Source organism: Natator depressus, chromosome 16 (assembly GCF_965152275.1).
Source record: "Natator depressus isolate rNatDep1 chromosome 16, rNatDep2.hap1, whole genome shotgun sequence".
Taxonomy (NCBI): domain Eukaryota; kingdom Metazoa; phylum Chordata; order Testudines; family Cheloniidae; genus Natator; species Natator depressus.
Window position 1 is genome coordinate 14,269,067 of NC_134249.1, and position 23,442 is coordinate 14,292,508.

Genomic DNA, 23,442 nt, shown 5'->3' on the forward strand with positions numbered 1-23,442 from the left:
ACCCCAGCATTCAGTGCTCACTCAGATCAAGCAGGATTACTGCATGCCACAGCCCTTCTACAGCTGTAGGAAGGGAAGTCAGACATTGTTCCAAGTTCCTTGCAGGTGTTTGCTATTTGACCTCTTTTACAAGAGATGATCTAACATCATGACCGATCTAGTGTGACTCCAAGAGCAGGGATCACATCTCTCCTTCAGACAGCCTTGCTTTGCTTTAGAACTGCTCTCCAAGAACGTGGGGCAAAACCCAGCCATTTTACCACATGTATGGGTACAGTTAAGACCATCATTGCAGAGCTAAAGCTTCTCCTTAAGAGTTATGATCTAATATTGCACTACAGCACCTCCAAAGCAACTCAAGCTACTGTCAGTCATCCTCCTCCCTCTTGCTCTGCCACCCCTTTTCAAGCCATCTCTGTTTAAAATGTGATGTCTCTGGGATAAAAAGTCTTTATGAAGTGCCTTGCACATTTCCAGGTACTGCATGGACAATAAGAAAAGGAGGACTTGTGGCACCTTAGAGACTAAAATTTATTTAATGCTCAAAGAGACTAACAAATTTGAGCATTAAATAAATGCTCGTCTAAGGTGCCACAAGTCCTCCTTTTCATTTTGCAAATACAGACTAACACAGCTGCTACTCTGAAACCTGCATGGACAATAGGACTCTGGCTTACTACACTTGTCAAACAAGGCAGCAGCCTGCTGCCCCCTGCTACCAAAGCGGATGTAGTTTACTTAAGCCCTTCCTTCTCAACGCTCCCAGTTTGTTCACCACCATTCAAGACGTTGCCCAAAGCTTGGTATTCTTTGTGTGTGTATACACACACACCTTATTCAGACAGTGGAGTTACAATTCAGATACAGAACACAATCAAATCACTGATAAAGCTGGTGTTAACAGTTTCTCTCTGATCATAACCTGCACTTTACAGTCTCTTCACTGCACGATTTGTCACTTACTTTGCCTTTCTATAGGGCCCTCCATGCAAGAATCTCAAGATTTACAAGCAATATAGGGCTTTGGTGCAACTGCACCTGCAATGATGCCGAGTTCTGAGTACCCCATTTCCAGAATGGAACACAGAGCAGAGGTGGGATAATAGTTTGAAAAACAGCAACAAAGTGATGAGCGGACTAACTTAGCAGGAAGTACCAAGCAGGCAATTTGGTGGTAGAAAAAAAGAATAAGAACTCAAATCTCACCCATATGCTCTAGCATTAATTAGTTTCCTCTCCAATGAGCTGAGGCCCACCACCATACAAAGGAGGGTGCCAGCCTTTAGGAGTTTTGTTCAAGCAGCTCTTACTCTGGGGCTGGGGAAATTCTTCTTGCCTGCTTGAAGCAGGCATCACAGTCCTACCACCACTCACATGCAGGGAGTCAAAGCTGCTTTACAATAGAACAGTCACTGGAAATGCTAAACGAAGGGTTACCCTCCCTATTTCTCATTACAATCCTAGACCTCTTTTTCTGGCATTCAAGGGAAACCAGAGAGGCACCTTCTTCAGGGGTAGAAGAAGATTTGTCTAGTTCACACTTGACCTAGAAAGGTGTAGACTGGAATGCTAGTGCCTACCACATAGGTAGCTTCCCCCACAAGTGTTCTCAGTCATGCCAATACTCCCACTGACACAAGGGAAGAGTCACTTCCCTTTGATACACCCCCAAAATGTCTTAGAGTGAACGTTATATATGCTAGTCTGTGGTGGAGGCTAACAGGAAGAGTCTCCCCTACAAAAACCCTAACCATAATTCAGGATGCCTACTAAGATGGAGAAGCCATAGGAATAGAGAACAATGTTCATAGTCAGGATGCTTATACAGGAGGCTCTTGGTTTTTATGTCCCCTACTTCCCCAGCATTTCTAGTTATGGTCTTGCTAAGAGCCGGGTCATTCTACATGCCAAGCATGGGGAGTGAGAAGTCCAGTCATCTTTCCACATACTCCCAGGCTAGGCTTCAGGGGCAGGACAGAGTAGCGTAATGGGCTCATGTCTCCTTCAGGAGCAGGATGCCCTGGGGCATAAGGGTAAGGAGAGAACCTACTTGACACACACACACCCCCCTCCCGAGTGCGCTGCAGCCGTGCCCCAGAGGGCCCCCCCAAAGGTTCAGCCTCACACTCGCTCTCTTTGGGATCCAGCCCCCCACACGCCACGGGTTCGAGCCAGAGGTCTGCCTGCTGTAGCCCGAGGCAAGGCAGCTAGTTGCAGGGAACTACACCACACCAGGCTGCCAAGCAGGGGAGGGGGGGACCCCTCTCCACCCGCTCCTAGAGGCGGGGAGGCCCGAGGCGACACAAAGCAGCGGGGGCTCTCTCCGCCTTCAGCCCCTCACGGGCCAGCCAGACCCCCCAGGAGTGAAGACGCCGCTTTCCAGCGAGGAGGGGACCCGCCGCCCGACTGCAGAGCCGGCGGTGGCGGACCGCGAAGGGGGGCGGGAAACCCCAGACGCCGCCAGAGTGTTTTCGGGGGCGCGGGGGGAGCTGAAAGCCCCGAAACAGCCTCTTCTAGGAGTCCCCCCCGCCCCGCGGGGATGCGCAGCCAGAGGGACCCCCGCTGCCCCTCCGCGCACCTGCACGGCCCGGCTGAAGAAGACCCCCGCGTCCGAGGCCAGCTTCTTCATGTTGAAGTCCATCTCCCCGCGCCCCGCCGCGGGCGCTCAGCTCTAACGCCTCAGCCGGTAGGGGAAACTAGAACGAAGCCGACTCAGCCCTCGGCGCACCCGCCCTTTATAGGGCCCATCGACGCCCTCTGGCATCCTCGCGGCTGCCTCTTAAAGGGGAAAGTACCCGGCACGCCACCCCCGAGGGGCGGCCTCGCTGTGGTCCTGTGTGCCATGGCAGCTTCGTGCAAGCCCAGGCCGAGGCCCGTGGACGCAGCACCGGAGTCCTATTGGGCGGCTGTTTGGGCCCTGAGATCTGGGGTAAATAAGGAACCTCAGGTCCCCGAGGATGCTGCTAGCTGACGCTGCCCTTTTAAGAGAAGCTCCTCCCCTTTCCTTCTCAGCCTGCCAATCACAGTCAATCAACACTGACATGTATGCCGTCCCACAGGGAAGACTGCTCTTTGCTGCTCAACCGCACGCTCCGCTGTCGCCTCTGCCTGGCCAGGGCAGCCAGCTGATTGGTCCGCCCCGGAGCAGCACGCTGTTCTGATTGGCTGGCAGCGGGCGGCCTCCTACGCGTTCCTCCGCCTGGTGGCTGTCAGGCTAGGTTGCGGCGCGCAGGGGAAGGAGACGCTGCCCTTCCGAAGCCATGGGATGTGCCTGGGTGAGAACGGCTCAGCCAGGGCTGCGGGCTCCCCCTGTTGGGGGTGGTAGCGCCCGGGGTGCCGGGGGATGCGGACTCTTCCATTCGCGCGGAGGGGAGGGTTATTGTCTCTCTGCTGTAGGGAGGACTCGATGGGGCCAGGGGCAATAGGGACCAGCGGGGCGAGCAGCCCCGGGCTGGGTTCGCGCAGCCCCCCAGCACCTCTCGGCCCCCCGGGACAGCTGCCCGGGGGCTGCCCAGCGCGGGGCCGGGGCTTCGTGCCGTGCTCGCTGCGCTGGGGATCGGGGGCTGGCCGGGGGGGCTCGGGTGCGCCCTGGGGACGGGGCTGTGCCGCGCTGGGGTTTGGCATGGAGCCGCCACGGAGGTCTCGCCGGCCTCGGTGGGGTTTGTGCCGCTGCAGCCGTGGTGGGGAGGCCAGGTTAGACGCTAGGGGAGTTGGGTGCCTTCATAGGGCAGGGAGGTGGACGTGCTGCACCGTGGAATTGATTCTGGGGCTAGAAGGAGGCAGCCAGAAAGGAGCAGCTTTGGAGCAGCGTCTGTGCAACGCTGAAAGTTAGGAGGGGGCAGCAGCAGGGTTAGGTTCCCACAGTGGGGTTCATAACAGAGCACTGCGGGAGATGCCCCCCACTTATAGAGTTTATGGGAGTTTGTGCTGGGGAAGTATCTACCTAATGGCTTATAAGAGAGTACCCAAGGAGGTTGGTGACCCATGCTCAGCTTTGTATTAGGGCACCTCAGGCAATATCAGAAAGGGTTTCTGGGGTACGGTATCTGATTTACTGTGTCCCTGAAAATAGTTTGCATCAGTTTTAAATGTATGCTTTATAAGTAATTGAACTCAGCATCCCGCAATAATGGACACGAGAAATTAAATCACCTTAAATTATTACAATAGTAATAAATCAAACCATAAAACAAAGTAATTCCAAAAGACCTGACCCTTTAAAATCCTTAATTTTCTCAAAAGGTATATTAATTGCCTTAAGCTTATAGCCCATGAGGGTATACTGCATTCTTTGTTAACTTGTCCTATACATTGTTGCTTATGCTTTCTCTGCTGATATAATTGAAGCAATATGTGTTGCTGTTGTCTGTGTTACCAGCCTCCAGAGTTGGGTATCAGATACTTTTTTTAAGTTTGAAAATAGTAAGACAGTTTTTGGCCTTTGGTCTCATTACATGCTGTTGCCCTTTAGGCAGTTGTTACAGTTGTGATCCAGTTATTATTTTTCATTGCTGCTATCAGTATTTTTTGTGTTCTTTTCTATCTAATTCTGCCATTTGAAGGTCACGTTGTGCTGTTCCAAACAGATTATCCTTTTACAGTCCGAGTAACACCACTGCGCTTTGGCTTGTGCTGTCTGAGGCAATGCAGAGAAGGCAATCCACGCTTTGATAACTTGCAGGCTGGATTGCTGTAACCCATCACTCTATGGATTAGCAGATGCATGTACTCAAGTCCTGCATGTATTCAAATTCTTAAGTTGTTTTCTCGATGTATATATAGACTAAATTTTGTATTTAATACAAAATTGTTCTGTTGCCATGGAAAACATTTCTATCCGTTTGGACCTGTGTATTCTAGACCCTTCCTACTTCTCACTTTCATCTCCATTTAAAAGCTATGCTTATGCATAACTCAGCTTCCAAATCTGATTGGCTGCATCCTGGAGGCTCAAAGATCTTATGTCTAGGTCATTGGACTTGGTTACTGTGGGCTAGGAATTGTTTTACTGAACTGGTTTAAAACATGACAAGTTTGGCTTGTTAGTGAGACGGGGCCAAACAATGGAATAACCAGATTTAAAGAACATGCTTTAGTCAAGGTACAGACCAAGGCTATAATATTTAACACGTTTTGGTGATACATGCTGGCTGAACAGTGCTTGTCCACAACTGTACTTAAGCATAGCTTAAATGTGGCTGTGGTTGAACTGACGGGTGGTTGGGCACTCTGGCTGTGGCCAAAAAGTGTTATAATTATATTCTATTAAAAATAAACAAACCTGTTGTAGCTTAGTTCTGTGCCTGAGCTAAAGCAATTTTGTTTCAATCTGGTTGTAATGTGACTTGGCTGCTGTCCACATTGGCCAGCAAAATTGTATTTAAACCAATTGACCCTGATCTACTATAAAAGCCATTCAGCTAACATACTTCCTCATCCCTCGTAGATTGGGCCATTGATCTAGTCTAAAAATCTTTGGGGTCGCAAGCTCCAGAGCTACTTGGATTGGGAATTCTCATCCTTGTTTTGTTTGAGAGGCAGACATCACTGTTTATAAGAATAAGCTGAATATCTCTTTTCTGTGGTTTATCCCATTATAGTTGTCTTGCTATTTTAAATGGATTGTAATGTGCTTTCAGATGCATTGTACGGAAATTTTTTATCACAGGAGATTGTACTGTTCTTGCTACTATTTACCATATTTTTTCCTCTTCCTTGCAGAGAGAAAATTCCCAGTTGGAGACTGATTCTGAAATCCCGAGGCACATTTTGAAACAAAGTTGGATTTCTTTGTGAACTCTCTGAGCAGTTCCCATAAGTGTCCTTCCCCCACACTGACTCCTGTGGGTACTCTGAGCCTCATTCAGACATGGCCTTTCAGAGAACAGAGGGAATGTCCATCATCCAAGCCTTGGCAATGACGGTGGCAGAAATCCCTGTGTTTCTTTACACGACATTTGGGCAGGTAAAAAAAAAAAAACAGCTGGATTTTCTGCAGAGTTATTTGGGGTTTTCTTTTACAGGGCTGTCTGCAGCAGTTCTTTTGGAGGGTGAAGAGAAATAACAGGGTGGTGCTGGGGCAAGAGAAAGGGAGGATTTAACATTTGCTATGGGGTGATTGCACTTATTTGAGGGACTGCAGAAGGAATTGGGAATAGAGGCTTTTTCAAGAGGTCAGGTGTCATCTGGGGAGGTTTGGGGAGCATCCTGCAGATGAGAGGGAAGGAGGGACACTTGTTGGGGAAGTTTTGAAGGTGGGTTTGGCAGTGGGGAGGGCATGTGTTGAGAGGAAGGCTGGTCCAGTGGCTAAGGTGAGATAATCTAGGCCTTGGGAGACCTGGGTTCAATTCCCTGCTCTACCTGCATAACCCTGGACAAGTCATTTAGCCTCTCTGTGTCTCAGTTTGTCATCTGTAAAATGGGGATAATAGAACTTCCCTATCTCACAAGGGTGTTGTGAGGATAAGTACCTTAAAGATTGTGAGGTACTCAGCTACTGCAGTGATGGGGGGCCATATAAGTATTAAACAGAGAGGGGAATTTAGCTGTGAAGTAGGGAAGGGTAGCAGGAAAGTTGAGGGTTTGCAGGCAAGTATAGTTATATGCTGGGGAAAGGAATGGGCACTGTACAGAAACTGCTCTGTAGAGGTTTCAGAGTAGCAGCCGTGTTAGTCTGTATTCGCAAAAAGAAAAGGAGTACTTGTGGCACCTTAGAGATTAACACATTTATTTGACCATAAGCTTTCGTGGGCTACAGCTCACTTCATTGGATGCATCAAATAAATTTGTTAGTCTCTAAGGTGCCACAAGTCCTCCTTTTCTTTTTGCTCTGTAGAGGACATTCGGTGTATATTGCTCTGTGTTCCAAGAGCCAGAGTTTTTGTGGAAACACCAAATTTTGATAGCTCATTGGGCTGATCGCAATTGTACTGACTATTTTTTTTTTAAAAGTTCACCTTTGGCCAAGTAGAAATTGAAATTTTAGTCCCAAGTGTAACAGCTAGTTTTATAAACATCTGAAAAAGTGGGGGTTATAATTATGGAGGTGTGACACTGTCATAACTCCAAAATTGCTAATGTCACATGCTATTCACCCCATTTTTCTCTGTACCAAGCAGAACCTTTGGGTCATCTTTAGAGACACTCAGATATAGTTTTTGTTGTCATAAATGGAAAAATATACTAATGCAACAGTAAGGATAAGACTAACTGCCCCAAAATTAGGAAATCCAGAGTTGAGATTAATAACAGTAACTGTCTCACATATCAGTATTACAGTAAGTGCTTTCCTAATAATAAATGTACTGCTATTTTGCATTTATTTAAGATTTTATTGTGAAGACTTAACTTGACTACATTGAGCTTTAAATCAGGCCCTGAATGGCCCAGACCTCACCCACCTCCCAGCTGTCTAGGCCTTCCTGGACATGCCATCTACCACCTCTTAGTCCTCAGAATGGTGTCTCGGGTACCTCTGCCTGGAAAATGATGGAACTCATTCAGAACACTGTAGTGGGACATGTATATCGTCCCCTCCACTCCCCATCCCTCTTTAGCTGGACGTAAAATAATTTGTAGCATTTGTAGTATAACTGATATGTGCGTGGGTGAAATCCAGTCCCCAGTGAAGTCATTGGGAGTTTTTGCTATAGACTTCAGTGGGGCTAGGATTTCACTTCTGGTTGTTAGTCTGGACCTAGAATCTTCTGAGCAGGATTGCTGAGGCAAACTCCTTCTCTTGTGAAAAATGCCATGGGATCTTTAATATCCACATAGAGAAGGCAGCCCCGGAGGTTTCAAGATCTCATCTGAAATGATTATACAGAGAGCACTGCATGTAAATCCTACAGGACTCTAATTCTATCTGCAGTCTATCCAATAAGATATTCTCTCCTTCACATCTTGTCCTGAACAGTTTAGCGTTGCTGGGCACTATTGAACAGTTGCTGCGTTCTATCCCATGGATGTCTACATTTCACTGGTGGGTAAATCGGTGCCTGTAAAGCACCTTTTGGTCCTAGCTGTCCTGGATTAAAACTGTTGTACAAATGGGTGGTGCAGGTGGTGTTACATTGTTGCTTTCTTATATCTCTTGTGTTTAAAGTCTGTCTTCTCTCAGCTGAGGCTCTCCCCAGGCCTGAGGAAGGTGTTGTTTGCTACGGCTCTTGGGACAGTTGCCATAGCTCTTGCCGCACACCAGCTGAAGCGGCGTCGACGTCGAAAGAGACAGATAACCCCAGAAAAGTGTGGCATTAAGCCTGGAGGAGTCCCTGCCCTCTCTTTACCAACCAAGAAGGTCCCTTCAGTGAAAAAAGGTTGGTATTGCAAAAGCAGTTGCTGGGGGAAGATGCAATGCAATGTTAAAGGAACCTTTGTGTAAGCATTATTGGCTGGGAGGAAAAAACTATAGGACAGAAGCCCAGGTAGTTCCAAGCAGATGGGTAGATCAGGTTGCTAAAGTGGTTCAAAACACTATACAGAGGAAGAATGAGACTGGGAGGCAAAATTAATCAGACAGTAGCCTAATAGGAGCCACAATGCAGAATAGATAGCAGAATGGGCAAAATCATTACCCTAGAGCACAAGTGATTGAAAAGTGGCTGCAGGGCTTTACAGTGGGGTTTGCTATTGCCATCAACTTTAATACAAAAGGAGACTATTGACCCCACTGTGCAATACTTTCACTCGATGTGTGTGGCTATATGCATGCAGTGATCCACAACCCACATCGGTGTATTGATCTTGGTGACCATGATTTGCTCCATTTGATGCCTATTAGCTGTGGCAGTGGGTTTCTGACAGATTGCTAATGTCATCTGCCCAAAGCATGGGCATTGGCAGCCCTGCCCTGAAATCACCTTCAGCAGTCCTTGGAAGCAGTCAGTGTAGTCTGGAGGAATGAGGACAGGACTGGAGTCAGGAGGTTGTGTTTTAAACCCAGCTTTCCCACTAACTCGCTGTGTGACTTGGGCAAGTCACTTCACTCCTCTCTTAGTTCCCCATCTATAAAATGGGACTAACAATTACCAGCTACTGCAGGGGGTGTTGTGAGGATTAATTATTGTCTGTACAGCACTGTAAAATTATGAAGCTCTTTAAAAACATTAATTATGAAGTCAAGCAAGTTTGCTGGCTGTATACTGGCAAGTTTGCTGCTGTGTTTGCACTAACGACGCTTATTTTAGCACTGTACATGGCAGGAGAGAAGTGAGGCATTGATGCATATTATTTCTCCAGTAACACTTTCCACTTGCGTACGTCCTTTCATCCAAAGAGGTGAATAAGTATTCATAGTTCCATATTTGATGGGGAAACTGAGTCAGGGGTTAAGTGACTTGCCCAAGGTGACAAAGCTGACTCCCAGCTGTAGCTATTAGAAATACGCTTCCTCCTCCTTCTGCACATTCCTTAACTCAGCAGATCTGTGCTCTGTCACTAACTAATCACAGTTCCCCTCATCATCCAGGACTGCAATGAAGCCATTTTGCTTTGAACCAGATTTTTCTGTGACTGCTACCTTTCTCACCTCACTGAGAACTGATTCTTCTGGAGATGGCACTGCCCTCGCAGCAGCCTTCTGGAGACCCTGCTTCCAGTGGTACTAACCTGGGGCAGCACAGGACAGACTAGAGTGAGCTACACCACATCTGATTGCATAGGTTCCCTTTTCTGATTGCTGTAAACAGAGTGGGAAGACCTAAAGGCTTGTTTTTACCACCCTTCCAATTACAGGATACTCCAGCAGGAGAGTACAAAGTCCTAGCAGCAAGAGCAATGACACACTCAGCGGGATTTCCTCTATTGAGCCAAGCAAACATTCCAGCTCCTCCCACAGCCTAGCCTCGGTAAGAGACCCTAACACCATTGCTGTCTGCTCTAGCCAGCAGAGGAAGGAGTCACACCTACCTGCCTACACTTAACAAGATCGTTATTAGTCATCCAGGACCAGTAGAGTGGGTGGAATTTACTTGTCCTGAAAACAATTTGTTTTATGTCAGAGGTTTTGTAGCCCTGCAGGTTGAGGTATTGGCCCTTAAAATTCCATCATTCTGATTACCAGTGCACTTTATTCCTCACCCCTCCAAATGTCAATTCCAATAGGATTTTAGTGGCTACTGATTGGAGATCAGCCAGAGCTAAAAACCAATTGTGATACTGTACCTGGCCATTTTGGGATGTCCCCCATGACCAAGGTAAGAAAGGGAGAGCTTTATAGCAGAGAGAGTAGATGTTGGTTCAACATAAGCACTGCAGCCTGCACCAGTGCAGCTTATGTACAAAGTGTAGATGTTTAGGACCCTTCTGCTAGGAAACTTTCTAACCAACATTAAAACTGCTTTGTGCTGTAGCACAGATCCTATTTTAGTCCATTTAAAGTAGCCTGGACCAGAAAAAAAATGATTCAGGTCAAACTACCTTAAGCCTCATAAAACTGGGTCTATACAATGTCTTCAAGCGATTTTAAACATCTCCCCAGTGCAAACAGGCTCAAAAAAGACAGCTAATAATGTAGACATTGCTTATACCATATATTAGGTCTACACTGGCCATTGTCAGATCTCCCAGCAGCATAGCTCCATTGCGAGTGCGGTCTGGATGCCAGCATTTCTATCGCCGTGTTATCTAACTCTACTCAGAACAGGTCTAAATGATGCTGTGTCCTGTCTACATTAGTGCTCCCATGAGTGGGGCTGTGAAACAGTGGGAGACTTCCTGAAAGCTGCCAGGGTAGACAAGGCATTCAAGTGGAAGTTACTCGTTAGATCTACTACCAATCCAACTGAAGCATAGGAAGATTTAGGCAGTGAGTTTGTAAAACCTTAGTTTGTAAAATCTAATTTTCTAGCTCCACACTAACTCCTTCAATTCTCCTGTCAGCCTCTCCCTTCATCCACAGGAGAAGAACTGGTTATATAGCTCAAGACTTTTCCATCTTTTTGCCCATTCCCAGCCAACAGCAGAAGTTACCAAATAGATGTACATGTCATTTTTCTTTGTCTCAGAGAAAGCGTGGGTGGGAATAACCCCCTGCCAGATTTTATTGTTATGTTGCACGGATCACAGCTAACTGGAGAGTGAGTAAAAAAGGCTTTTGCACAGCCAGGGCTTAGCTCAAATAGGCAAGGCCCGGGGGGGGGGGGGGGAAGAGGGGCGGGCACACAACAACCAGTGAGCTGGCTCCATCACCTTTTACCAAGCCAATGGCTAAGCAGCAAACTGACAGAGTGGGGGTGGCGGGTAGCCCCCCTCTTTCCCATGGATGTGTTTCTTCTCTCATTCCCTGGTATTCTTGGTTTCAGAGAAAGGATGGGTGGGAACAAACCCCCCTCCCATGTTGCCAGACTGCACTGTTCCCAAACAATTGGGCTAGGTAATTTGATGTGGTGGGGGAGAATAGCAGAAAAATGATCTTCCACTGAAAGCTAGTTTTGGAACCTTGACCTATTTTATTGGGGAAACTTAGGGTGAAACACTTCTGTAATGGGTGAATACAGAGCCACTTCAAGATCCACTTCTGATGTTTGTGAGAGACACGAATAGGGGTTTCTACATGGTATATATTTGCCTCTAACCTAGGGATATCAAACTGACTTGGGGGAGACCTGAATTCCATTTTTAAATCTGGTTCATAGGTACAGATATACATTTAGGATCAGATACTTGGCTCTATTCACAGCTCATCTCCCACTGACGTCAAGGGGAGGTTGCATAGAGATCAAAGGTAGAATCTGAATTTATGTAGTAACTACATTTTTACTTGTGATCATTATGTATTAGTTCAGTACCCTATTGTCACATTTAGCATTGCTCAGGGGGAAGATGTCCATTTTTAAGATAACTGCTGTTTCTGCCCTTTATTTCTTTTCCATCTCCTGTGTGTCTCTCTCTCTTTCCTTCCGCACTCTTGTATCTTTCTTTCCTTTTATTCCCTTTGCATTTCCTTCTCTGCAGTAACTCCCAGTTCCCACACTCTGGGCTTCCCTTCCACCTCCTTCCCCATTGCATCTGACAAAAGGATCTGCAATGATAAAGCTAACTCTGGCCTTTAAAGTACTGTCAAGATTACAGTAAACAAGATTAATGAGTGGCGTGGAGGGAGTTCACACCTCTTGGAGTGGCTGTTTCAGGCTGCCTGTGGATTCAGGCTTGCACTTAAATACTAGGGACACATTTTGAAAGTCTTTGTTATTTCTTTACAGTCCTGAGGGTTAGAAACCACTTTTTAAATGGAAGTGGAGATTCTTCAGAATCTGCATATGCAAGGTGGCTAGATCCTGTCTGTGGACCAAGGGTTTGATACCATTGCTTTAGCCAAAGGTCCTGAAGATGGGGAGGGGATGGTGGGTGAAGCAGTTTCTATTCTTACCTTCAGAAGTTCCCACCTTGTTAAGGTGAACAGGGGTGGGGAAACTAATCATTGGTGCTATTGTTTGGTGGTAGGTTCCTGTAAGGCTGCTAAAGTGCAGGGGCAGGCTCTGCCCTCTCACATTCACCACCAGTCATTTCATAGTAGGTAGACTGGAAGGGGAGACACCAGATAGATTCCATTCCTGCTTCTGAAACATGGTGAGTGCAGTACCTATTCGGAGACAGCCTGCAGAGCAGATATATTCTCTAGCATACTTGGACTCAAAACCTTGGGCCTCAGCTTTGTGCAAAGCAGGGTAAGTGGACTCCATCTACAATAGAAAAGCGATTCAAATGCAGTGTGACTTCTTTAAAACGTACAATTTATAGTTAGAGCGACTTCTGAATCTATATATTTTTTCATGTACAGTCAAATACTCTCCAGACAAGTGAGCCGTTCTGCTCTCCAGCCTGTTTTTGGCAGGGGGAGTGCAGGGCTGCTGAGATTTCCCCCTTACGCTTTATACTAGTTACTTCTCCAGTGCTACTCTGCTGTTCTGTAAATCAGGATTTACCAGCGGGATGAGTTAGAAAGCACAGTAAGAAGCGGATTTAAGAGATGTGTAGGTTCAGAGAGAGAAGAGAATTCACTTTAGACAAAAACATACCCTAACTTCTGGTAAGCTTGACGACTCCTCCACTCCCCATTTCCCTTTGACAAAAAAGTCTTCCAAGGCTCTTGCTAAAGCCGTTCTATACTTGGTGAGTTCCTGGGAGAGTTGAACCTGTGTCTTTTTCCTTGCAACCTCCAGAAGTTCAGGATTAAATTTATTTCCATGGAACTGTAGTGTTAGCCAGGCTCTGGGCAATACTGATCATTCTTTCTGGTTTTCTTGACCCTGGGATTAAGGAGACCTTATCATTAAACTGCTGAGGTGAGTTCCAACTCATTTGGCTCTTGAAACTCCATCCTTGAGCTCTGAAGACAGGACAGCAGAATTAGCTTCTCTAAAACATCATACTGTATCCCCAAGATCATATCCTCCTCCTCACATAGCGTCCCCTAGAGCAGCAGTGCAACATAACCACCTGGAATCCCTACTTTCCAGTAATGCAAAACATAAATTGTAACATAATGGTTCATGTGAGATGAGCAACTAAAATCGCATCTGAATTGCATGTGGGGAAGCAAAGTGGTAATCAGAATTAAGTGATTTTTAAATCTCATATTTTATGACTTGCTGTGGCTAGAAACAACTGCTGTACAATCACATGCAATGTCAGTATCCTACAGCCTTTGAACCCAGCCCTGATGGCTTGCAATATCAGATCTAAACATGCTTTTATGTATGGCACTAGCCAGGCACACTGAACTAAGACCTAGAACGTGCATCTCTTGCTTCTGCTCAACCCCCAACTACAGAGGCAGTTTAAGATTTATTCAGGCCCTGGGCACAAAGAACATTGGGGGTGCCCCCACACCTCCATCCTGGGGCCCCGTCCCTGCTCCTCCCCTTCCCCCCATGGCCCTGCCTCCTGGCCTGGCCAAAAGTCAGGCCATGATAAGAGCTGCACAGGGAGTCTGGGCTGCTGTGAGGAGCCCTGGACCCTCCACCTGTCCTGGGGGGCATGCCCTGGGGGGCAGGGACACGGGCCAGGGGCTGCTCTCTCCTCACAGCTCCCCGGGGGGGCTCTTTACTATAGTCGAGGGTGACCAATACATCCTGTTTTGGCCAGGATAGTGCTCTTTTTAAGCCCTGCCCAGGGCGTCCTGACTTTTTTGGCAAAACTGGGCATTTGTCCATCATCAGTTGGCAAGAGCAAAGGGGACAAATGCCCAGTTTTGCCAAAAAGGGACGGAGTGGGGGCAGCTCCGCATTGGGGGGGGGAGTGGCGCAGGGGGCCCCTAGAAGGGAAGATTACAAATATAGGGAGCAAAGGAGCAGTGTGTATGTATATTTAAAAGAGAGGGGGAATTTTGGCTCTCTAAAAGGCCCATTCAAATAGGGAAGGAATGAGTCTGAGTGAGGGTGAGAGGGGAGCAGAGAAAAGCCTAGACAGCTTATATATAATGTATGGGACTGGCTGAAAAAGTCTTTTTTAAAAAAAGGCTATGGGGGAAAACCAGGTATTTACTGAAGACAACAAAGGAACCGTGTACAGTTGCTGAACTTTATTTTACTGCCTTTATTTTTTTAAATGAGTTAGAACTGCCTATCTTATTGCAACTGGTTTAATAAAGAAAAACATGTAATGATTTAAATACTTCAGTTATTCCTGTTTAACTTAGATACAAGATGTAAACTTTCCGTTTTAAGTGGTTTGAGAAGCTGTTGTAGTCAGAGCGACTGAACACAAGCTGTTGAGCCAAAAAAATGAGTTCTCTTCCTTGCTAGGCGATCATTTGCTTGTTGCATAACTGCATTATCTGAGTTTCCACATCATAAAATGATTTTTACTTACTTATCTCCCAGCAAGGAGTGAGGATTAATTAGTTAGCTTTTATAAAGCAGCTTGAAGTTTAAAAACACTAACTATAAGCTACATATTGATTGGAAAAATACTAGGTTGTAAGCTGCTCAGGGTGGGAACCTTGTCTCTTTACATGTCAAAGAATCAAACACTATAAAACAATATAAACTAGGCAGCATAGAAACAAATATGAATGAAAATAAATGATTCAGTGCACTAAAAATGTGGCTATCTTAAAGTTGTCATCTTGTCAGTTGAATTAATAACCTAGCTGATACTTGTGTCAGTAGCTTTGGAGCCTGTAGTTTCAGGTGAGTGATCGGACAGTTGCAGCTGTCTATACACATAATACAGCATTATGCCAGAGAACTCTGCCTAAGTGCCAAATATTGTAATAGCTGAGACATAAGGTTTTTTATTGAAATAATATCTATTGGTAAGTGTTGGAAACTGGCAGTTAGGGCTCTTGAGTTCTCTAACTAGCAGTTACACTTGATTCACTTTGTGCTCGACTGTAGGCAATTCACTTAATCTCTGTGTGTTTCACTATACCCATGTGTAAAATGTGGGGAAGGAGAGGTCTTGGGGATCCAGCTCCACGCGGGAGGGAGAGGGGCTGGGATGGGGTGGCCCAGCTCCATGTGGGAAGGAGAGGAGCGGGGGGGGGGGAAGGAGAGGGGCTTGGGGGGCAGCTCCACACAGGGGGAATATGCCAAGTGCTCACCCTATCACAGCTCCTGTGTCGGGCCTGGCAGGGGGCGGGGTCTCAAGGGGGAAGAGGAGGAGCAGGGTGGCAGGGCCCTGGGGGGAAGGAGAGGAGGCGGGGGAACAGAGTTCCAGCTTGCAGGGGGCCCCCGGGCATGAGCCCATTCAGTAATCCACCACTGCCCACACAGGAACATGTGATTGGAAAGAACAGAATGGAATTAATCTTAGGCACAAGTTCTCTCTCTAGTATTTTTCACTGATAACCTGCTCCCTCTTTTGTTTACAGTTGCTTCCCCGTCTATTGCCTTCCTCTTTAAGTGCGGCTTGGGACCACCATTTATTTCCGTGCAGTCCCTCCTCCCTTCCCCTTCTTGGAGCAACTGTCTTGGTGTTTCTGTCCTCCCCCTTTTTCATCGCCCTCCCCAGCATTCCAGGCAAGCATGCCAAGGATATGCCTATACTTTGAGCTCAGAGCGTGATTCCCAGCTCAAAGACGTATACCTGTACAGCCAAATTTAAGCTATGCTTAAGTGCTGTTGTAGAAATTAGCTTGGAACAACCATTGGTCAGACAGCATCGGTGAACAAAATGTGTTAAATCTTCTAGCCTAGGTCAGTACTCGCAGTAAAGCGTGTTCTTTAAGCCTTGTTGTTCCATAGTTTGGCCCGTCACACTGACAAGCCAAACTATTGCCATGCTTTAAACCAGTTCAGTAGAACAATTCCTAGCCCATAGTAACCAGGTCCAATGACCCAGACTGTAGATCTTGGAGCCTCCAGAGATGGAGCCAATCATATGTGCCTATGGTCTCTGATGGGCACCTACTTGGGGTGGCTAGCCCCTCCTTCTGCAGCTACACGCTATTGTTAAAAGAACAAGGAGTAGTTGTGGCACCTTAGAGACTAACAAATTTATTTGGGCATAAGCTTTTGTGGGCTAAAACCCACTTCATCCAGATGCATGGAGTGGGAATATATATATATATATATATATATATATATATATACACACACACACACACAGAGAACATGAAAAGATGGGGGTTGCAATACTCTATTGTTAGCGCTCTAGCTTGATCACAGCTAGTGCAGATGTATCTCCTTAAGCTGAGGAATCACCCACCCCCAGCTCAAAGTGTAGACATACCCCAAAGTGAGCATGGCTTGGTCATTGCTTTGTAGTGGGGTCAGGTAGAGGGTATTGTAAAAACACTGCTTTCTTATGTTTAAAGAGGTTATCAGGCTCCTGGCTGGAGGAGGGTGATACTCTTTGCCTAGTTTCAGAGTAGCAGCCGTGTTAGTCTGTATTCGCAAAAAGAAAAGGAGTACTTGTGGCACCTTAGAGACTAACCAATTTATTTGAGCATAAGCTTTCGTGAGCTACAGCTCACTTCATCCGATGAAGTGCCACAAGTACTCCTACTCTTTGCCTAGTGAATGGATTTTGTCTGTAGCGTTAGGACCTGGTGAAGCATTGGGGCCCTCTGCAGCTCCCTGTGAAGTAGCTGTTGAGCACCAATGTCTTGCACTAAACTTTATGGACACGCAGAACTAGGATGGATTTGGATTGCATAGCACCGATATCCCTGCCATCTATATCTTCAGTATTTTCACCTTGGAAAAGCAAGAGAATACTGAAAACAACCCTGAAAATTGCAGGAGAGACTGAGGCCATGTCTACACTATGGGCATGACAGCAGGACAGCTACGGCCCCATAGCTATGCTGCCATAGTATAGATGTTTCCTACAGAGATAGAAGGTGTTTTCCATTGCTGTAGGTAATCCACCTTCCTGAGCAGCAGTAGCTAGGATGATGTCTACACCTTATGTCTACGGCATACTTGAAGGAAGTTCTAAAAGGAGCTGCTGTTTTCTTCTCTCTTCACGGGATAGATAGTGGCTGTGAACTCTTCCAGCCCAACACCAGCATCTACAGGGCCCTGGGAGACGAGAGCAATGGAAGATCCTGGAGCAGCTGGTGACTCTAGTGCTGAAAACCTCTATATTCAAGGTAAACAAAAATTAACCTTACCCTGAAAGACTACTCTCACAACATAAAGGGATTTGGAGTACTGTCTCCATGTTCATTCGGTCCTTGCTCCACCAATAGATATGAACACTGTCTCCTCCTGTGCTTAACATCAAAATTGTTCCACCAACAAACTGTTGTTCACCTGGAGAAATCAGTTTCCTCTCCTTGGATGAGGAATGGTGATGATTTCATTGAATCCTAACCCAAATGAGACAACCTCCAGAAGGGAAAGAAATATCTGATACTGCCCTGTATTCTATTGGTTCAGACTGCAAATGGGTTTGGGACGAGACTTCCCTCTTCTCTTGAATACTCTGCCTCACAAATGAGCAAGGCATCTTAGTGGTTTCTACGTCCTTTTGCTGTATAAGTGGCTCTGATTTCACTGCTTATGTTTTGTTGCATTGCCCAGGGATGGAGCTATTTGAAGAGGCGCTGCAGAAGTGGGAGCAGGCATTGACTGTAAGGCAGAGAAACAATACTAGCACGCCAGTCTCTTGGGACAACAAAAAACATGAAGAAGCTATGTCTGAGGAGTTGCCTGAGGTATGTACCAACCTCTCCTCTACAGTATCCAGCGAGTGAACGTTGTGAAGGGCCAGATTGGACGGGAGAAGGGGAGGTCATCAGTAGGAGACTAAACATTGAAAAGCAAGTTTGGAGGAGAGTGAACTAGGCAAGGGAGTATCTGGTATGGCTAGGACCCATCTTTAACCACTTGTAATTTCATGATATAGCTTTGCTGGAATTCGAGAGGATGTGTTTCCAACATTTTTGGCTAAATCTTTTTCCTAGTGAGTTTTCCACCAGTTGTAAAAACTCACAGTGACTTAAGACAGAAGATTCTTTGTCAAACTTCAGAGTTAGTTATTGCTTGGAAAAGAACATTACAGGGAAGCCTGTGTGGCCTAGTGGCTATGACACTGCATTGGGACTCAAGAGACCTGGGTTCACTTCCCTGGCTCCACCACAGCTTTGCATCTTTATGCAAATCACTTACCTCTTTGTGCCTCCATTTCCCCATCTGGAAAATGGGGATAATACTAACCTCCTTTGTAAAGCACTTTGAGATCCATAGATGAAAAGTGTTAACAAAGAGCTATGTATTATTAATTATTGTTAAATACAGCAACAAACTAGGTTAAGAATAGTTTGTCTTGCCCAATGTTATTTCTCTTTTTAATGCCTTTAAAATGGAGGGTCTAGCTAGATTGGTGGCCAAGATTGTACTGAACTGTACTGAAATGGAAAAGCTAACTAGTTGCACATTTGTCTTACTAGAGGAAAACAAATGTGAGGATAGACAATTATCTCAGCTATTAGAGAAAGGGAAAGTTAAGAGAAAATACATGCCAAAATACTCACTTAGAAGAAGAGAGTTGCCGGCTTATCCAGTCACCTACAAAATGGACAGTCTAAGGCTGCAATTGGCTGTCTTCCCCAGCTTTAAAGGGTCAACTACCATAGGAGGGAGCATGCTGGGAAAGGCTCTTATAAAAGGGTGCACCCAAAGTAGAACATTTTAGTGGTGACTAAATAGCTAAAGAGATAGCACTTGCAGGTAATGAAAGAGGCTAAATTCTGAACTCTGTAGAAGTTAGGGATACTGATGTAACATACTCTGAGATTCTTATAAAACAGAACCCAGTAACTTCATTATGTGGGATGTTTATCTTTTGTGTTCTATTATGTTTATGCAAGTCAAATCTGGATTCTTTTTTATATTTGCTGTGTGTGCTTGAAGTGTCCCCTTGTGTTTCTACAGCTAAATTAAAAGAGTTGCTTCATAATCAAAACACACCTGGTCGTTTTATTTAACTCTTCTGGCTGAGGGCTTAGATCTCTATGAAAGTGAAGATCTAAACAAAGTATAATGAAGGTAGACATTGTGTAAGCTTTTATTTCACCCACTCACTGATCTTACACAACTGTGCTAACAGCAGACTTCACTCCTGTCTAATAACATAGTGAAGTTGATCTGCATTATTCTGGTGTCTGGCCTGTGAACAGAGCAAACTAATGCAGACTTCATGGAATAAACAAACCTCTACTTGAGACTAGACTGAGATCATTGAATTTTTCCTTGTGACTGATAGCCCATTATAACTGTTTCTACAGGTGATAGGTTAATGTACTATTTCCTCTTAAATGGATAAACAGCAGAAAGAAAAAGTTGTAATTTGGAGTAGATTGCATACAAGCTGCCCTGGTTTTATTGCAAGTTTAACCTGAAGTGAATCTTTAATTCAGTTCATGAACTTAACTAGAATTGGTAAATCATAACTGTTGATGCAAAATTTCACGTCAGTACTTTGCTTTAAGCATCTCTAACAATTGTGTTATGTCAGCAGTACAACTGGCTGTTGAGGGATAGTGTCTGCTTATGTTTAAGCAGGAGTCCCAGAAAAAGGAGTTTGCAGAGAAGCTTGAATCTCTCTTGCACCGGGCATATCACCTTCAGGAAGAATTTGGGTCAACGCTCCCTTCGGACAGCATGCTGCTAGACCTGGGTAAGGTGGGTCTGGGAGTCAACTATAGGTGCAGCCCTGAGAATATGCTAAAGCCACACCAGGGGGTAGAACTGAGCTCCATAGAATCTTAATAGAAGATGAGTATCAAGCCTTTCCATGAAATTCTAATGTTTTATTTGCCAAGGCCTCAACAAATTCCTCCTGGCAGGGTAGGGATAGCTGTTACAACAGCGTTTGAGTTTAATGGTGTTATAGGATGGACAGATAAGAAGATAAAACACCTTGACTTGTGTGCAACCTGTGAACAACAGCAGTGGAAAATGCAATGCATTGTAGTCTACTAGCTGCTGGTCCTGGGTTTCAAATTATGTCTTTGCCTGCTAGACTGAGGAAACTAATGAATCTAGCTCTGAGACCCTTTTTCTTTTCCTAGTCGTAGATAAAAGTTGATGGGAGAAAGACTTAAAGGAGAATACAGGTTTCCGGTGGAAAACAGTATTTGAATTAGGAAGCCACTGGCTTAGCTCCATATTATTTCTTAGGTTTCAGAGTAGCAGCCGTGTTAGTCTGTATTCGCAAAAAGAAAAGGAGTCCTTGTGGCACCTTAGAGACTAACCAATTTATTTGAGCATGAGCTTTCGTGAGCTACAGCTCACTTCATCGGATGCATGAACAGGAATTTCAAGATGGCCACAAAGGGGCACTGCTGCCACATAAGGACTTGCATATAGGGAAAAGTGTGCTGGGTGGGAGGAATGGAGTTTTAGAGATACAGTGCTAAACATATACTTTTCTCTGCCCCCTCCAGAGAGAACTCTCATGCTTCCCCTGACAGATGGGTCACTGAGACTTCGGACAGATGACGAAGACAGTTTGACTTCTGAGGACTCCTTCTTCTCTGCTGCAGAGGTGACTCAAACTCTATCCTTTGTAAATAAACCAATCGAACATTACTTAATTTGCTGCATTGGGAACTTGCCCATGCTGGTGTTTCTGCCATGTTCCTAATGCTGAGTAGAGTATGAAGATGGCCATGTGTTTACTTTATCTAGCGGCATGTAGTAGTAGCTAGAAAAGTACTGTAAAAGCAGCTGCAGCACCCACTAATATGGCTTGTACTACAGATGTAGTAGAAGAAGGAATTGGGCCATGCTGGGCTAAGGAAGTTGTGATCCAATCAGAATGGGAGTTTCAGTGGTGACTGAATGTCTTGGTGTGAAAGGGTGCATACCAATGCCTTCTCAAACTGATAGACTGTAATCTCTTGTTTCTGAAGTCCAGGGTTTGCACAGATATAACAAAAATTTTCTTCTGACCTCTTCTGCTTTCTCTGCAGCTCATTGACTCCCTCCAGACTGGGAAAATACCTTTTCAGCTTTCCAAGCCAGCAGCTGCATACGAAGAAGCTCTACAGTTGGTGAAAGAAGGGAGCGTTTCATGCAGAACACTAAGGTGAGGTGCTAAAAGGAGTCTTCAATCCGTATGACAAGACTCCTTTAGCTAGAGGTATGAACTCCTCAGGTTACTTAGTAAGGGCTTGGCATGGGGGTTAGAATACCACTTTGAGAGAGAGAAGTTTTTTAGCACCTTCTCTGCTGGCTTGGAAATTCCAAGGGGGTTTTAACTAGCTCAATACTTCAGATGGTGCTTGGGTTTGTTTAACTTGATTCAGGCTGGATACATCCTCATATTGTGAGAAACACTCTAAGATTACTAATTTCCTGGGGCAGTGAGCTACTGCACCTTTCTCCTCTGGGTTGTTGGCTCAAATCTAGCTATGGAATGTAATGATCAAAATGACTACCTGAAAGTGGCTCAGTGGCTTACATGAAAGGAGCTAGTGGTTTCAGTTAGTGCCTACTGAGATTTTCAAAGGGGTCAAAGGGAATTAGGAGCCCAAATTAGGAACATCGTCTCTGCCTCTTCAGGAGACTTGTTTTGCTACTGGAGTTTGTAAGATCCTGCTTTCCTCTCTTAGGACAGAGCTTCTAGGCTGCTACCATGATCAGGATTTCCTGGCAAAGCTGCACTGTGTCAGGCAGGCATTCCAGGTAGGAATTTTCTAGCTATCAGAACTCTGTTGCATCTGCACTTGAGAGGCTTCCTGACTGTTAGAATATGTGTCACTTCCAGTATCTGTCCTTGTGAATTAAAAGGGGCTGTCAAGCCTGTCCTAGACACTGAAATCCTCCACTTCTACAGAACAAGTAAAGCATAGAAAACAGCAGTGCAAACTTCCCTTATCCTACATCTTCCCCAAAATGTGTTTCAACCCTTTCTCTAGGAGTGACAGGATAGTTCAAGCTCTGTGCCCATTCAAGATGTGGCTTTGTAGCCAAGGCAGACACCAGGTTTGCATATAGCAGTTCTTATAATAAAGTTCTTGGCTATTTGGGAACTGTCTGGAGACTACCAAACTTGCTTCACCCAGGCTGCTTGATGGTAACTGGCTTGGAGTTGTACCTGTGACTGAGGCGTAAAAGGCTTTCTATCCTCAGCCCCTTGAGTAATATCTTTAGGCTGCAGGTGACTATGTACCTCCCAGATCCTTGCATCATCATAGTGCAAGAGCTCACATACTTTTTTTTTTTTTCTTGCCACTCCCAGACTTTTCCAGCATTCTAGGCCTATATCCTACAGGAAGGAAGTCTTTTACTTCATCTTCACCTTTACCATGTGGCCTTCCGTTTTGCTTTTATGCACCTCACCTTTTTAAGCCTTAGCACTGTGATGATCCTCTTTCCAGCCAGGGAGGACTGGATACTTTTTCTTTACGACATCTCTGAATAATCAGTAGTTGACATGAGGAGTTGCTGAGTGACTTGAAGGTACTAGATCAACTAGGAGCACAGGCTTCACAGAGCTCATTGCCTTGGGCTGAATAGATTCCACTATTTAAATTCATGTCTGCTCTCAGGCCAAGGAAAAAGTGAAATCCACATTTGGCTCTTTCACTAGTGTAGGAGCCCTCCTATTGTCTCCTGTCTCCACCGTCGTGGAATAAGGACTTATGTTTACCTAATCAGTGAAAGATTCTTCTCTGGTCTCTTTATAGGCCCTTCTGCAGGATGAGAGCAACCAGTTGTTTTTTGGGGAGGTTGGAAAGCAGATGGTGACAGGATTAATGACAAAGGCTGAGAAGGTAGGAGGGCATATGAGTGGGAGACCACTCAGTTACACCTTGTATGAGCACCTTATAGACACAGTTACTCAGTCCGAATTTCAGGTTAATCCCTGTGATTTCCCCCTCCCCCTGTCATTACTGTGATCACCCACTTGAAAGGGAAAAAACAGTTCCCATGTTTGCCCTCTCTTCACTGGTTCTTCCTGGGAGAAACTCTGTATGCAATCTCCTCTCCAAAGCCACCATCACTGATGTTGAGGTTCATCAGTGGGAAGGGGCTCCAGGGG

The 23,442-nt window shown here is 45.6% G+C and overlaps 2 protein-coding genes across 10 annotated transcripts in view; one reads left to right on the top strand and one right to left on the bottom strand.

Moving 5' to 3' along the window:
* The window catches only part of SH3GLB2 (SH3 domain containing GRB2 like, endophilin B2), a 39,089-nt gene extending 36,330 nt beyond the window's left edge, over positions 1-2,759 (bottom strand). For 4 of the 7 annotated variants that reach the window (XM_074973475.1, XM_074973474.1, XM_074973472.1 and 1 more), the window contains exon 1: positions 2,579-2,758. In XM_074973475.1, the coding sequence (XP_074829576.1) occupies positions 2,579-2,641 (63 nt within the window). In that variant the 5' untranslated portion in view covers positions 2,642-2,758. Of the gene's footprint in view, positions 1-2,578 lie in introns of all 7 variants that reach the window. The other 3 variants (XM_074973478.1, XM_074973477.1, XM_074973473.1) reach the window with 2 other exon arrangements.
* A 449-nt stretch (positions 2,760-3,208) lies between these two features.
* Positions 3,209-23,442, top strand: part of MIGA2 (mitoguardin 2) — a 29,217-nt gene continuing 8,983 nt past the window's right edge. The window contains exons 1-11 of one of the 3 annotated variants that reach the window (XM_074973804.1): positions 3,209-3,275; positions 5,722-5,965; positions 8,105-8,315; positions 9,733-9,845; positions 17,422-17,539; positions 17,973-18,106; positions 19,953-20,070; positions 20,840-20,940; positions 21,368-21,483; positions 22,010-22,082; positions 23,087-23,173. In XM_074973804.1, the coding sequence (XP_074829905.1) occupies positions 5,870-5,965; positions 8,105-8,315; positions 9,733-9,845; positions 17,422-17,539; positions 17,973-18,106; positions 19,953-20,070; positions 20,840-20,940; positions 21,368-21,483; positions 22,010-22,082; positions 23,087-23,173 (1,167 nt within the window). In that variant the 5' untranslated portion in view covers positions 3,209-3,275; positions 5,722-5,869. The remainder of the gene's footprint in view (positions 3,276-5,721; positions 5,966-8,104; positions 8,316-9,732; positions 9,846-17,421; positions 17,540-17,972; positions 18,107-19,952; positions 20,071-20,839; positions 20,941-21,367; positions 21,484-22,009; positions 22,083-23,086; positions 23,174-23,442) is intronic. The other 2 variants (XM_074973805.1, XM_074973806.1) reach the window with 2 other exon arrangements.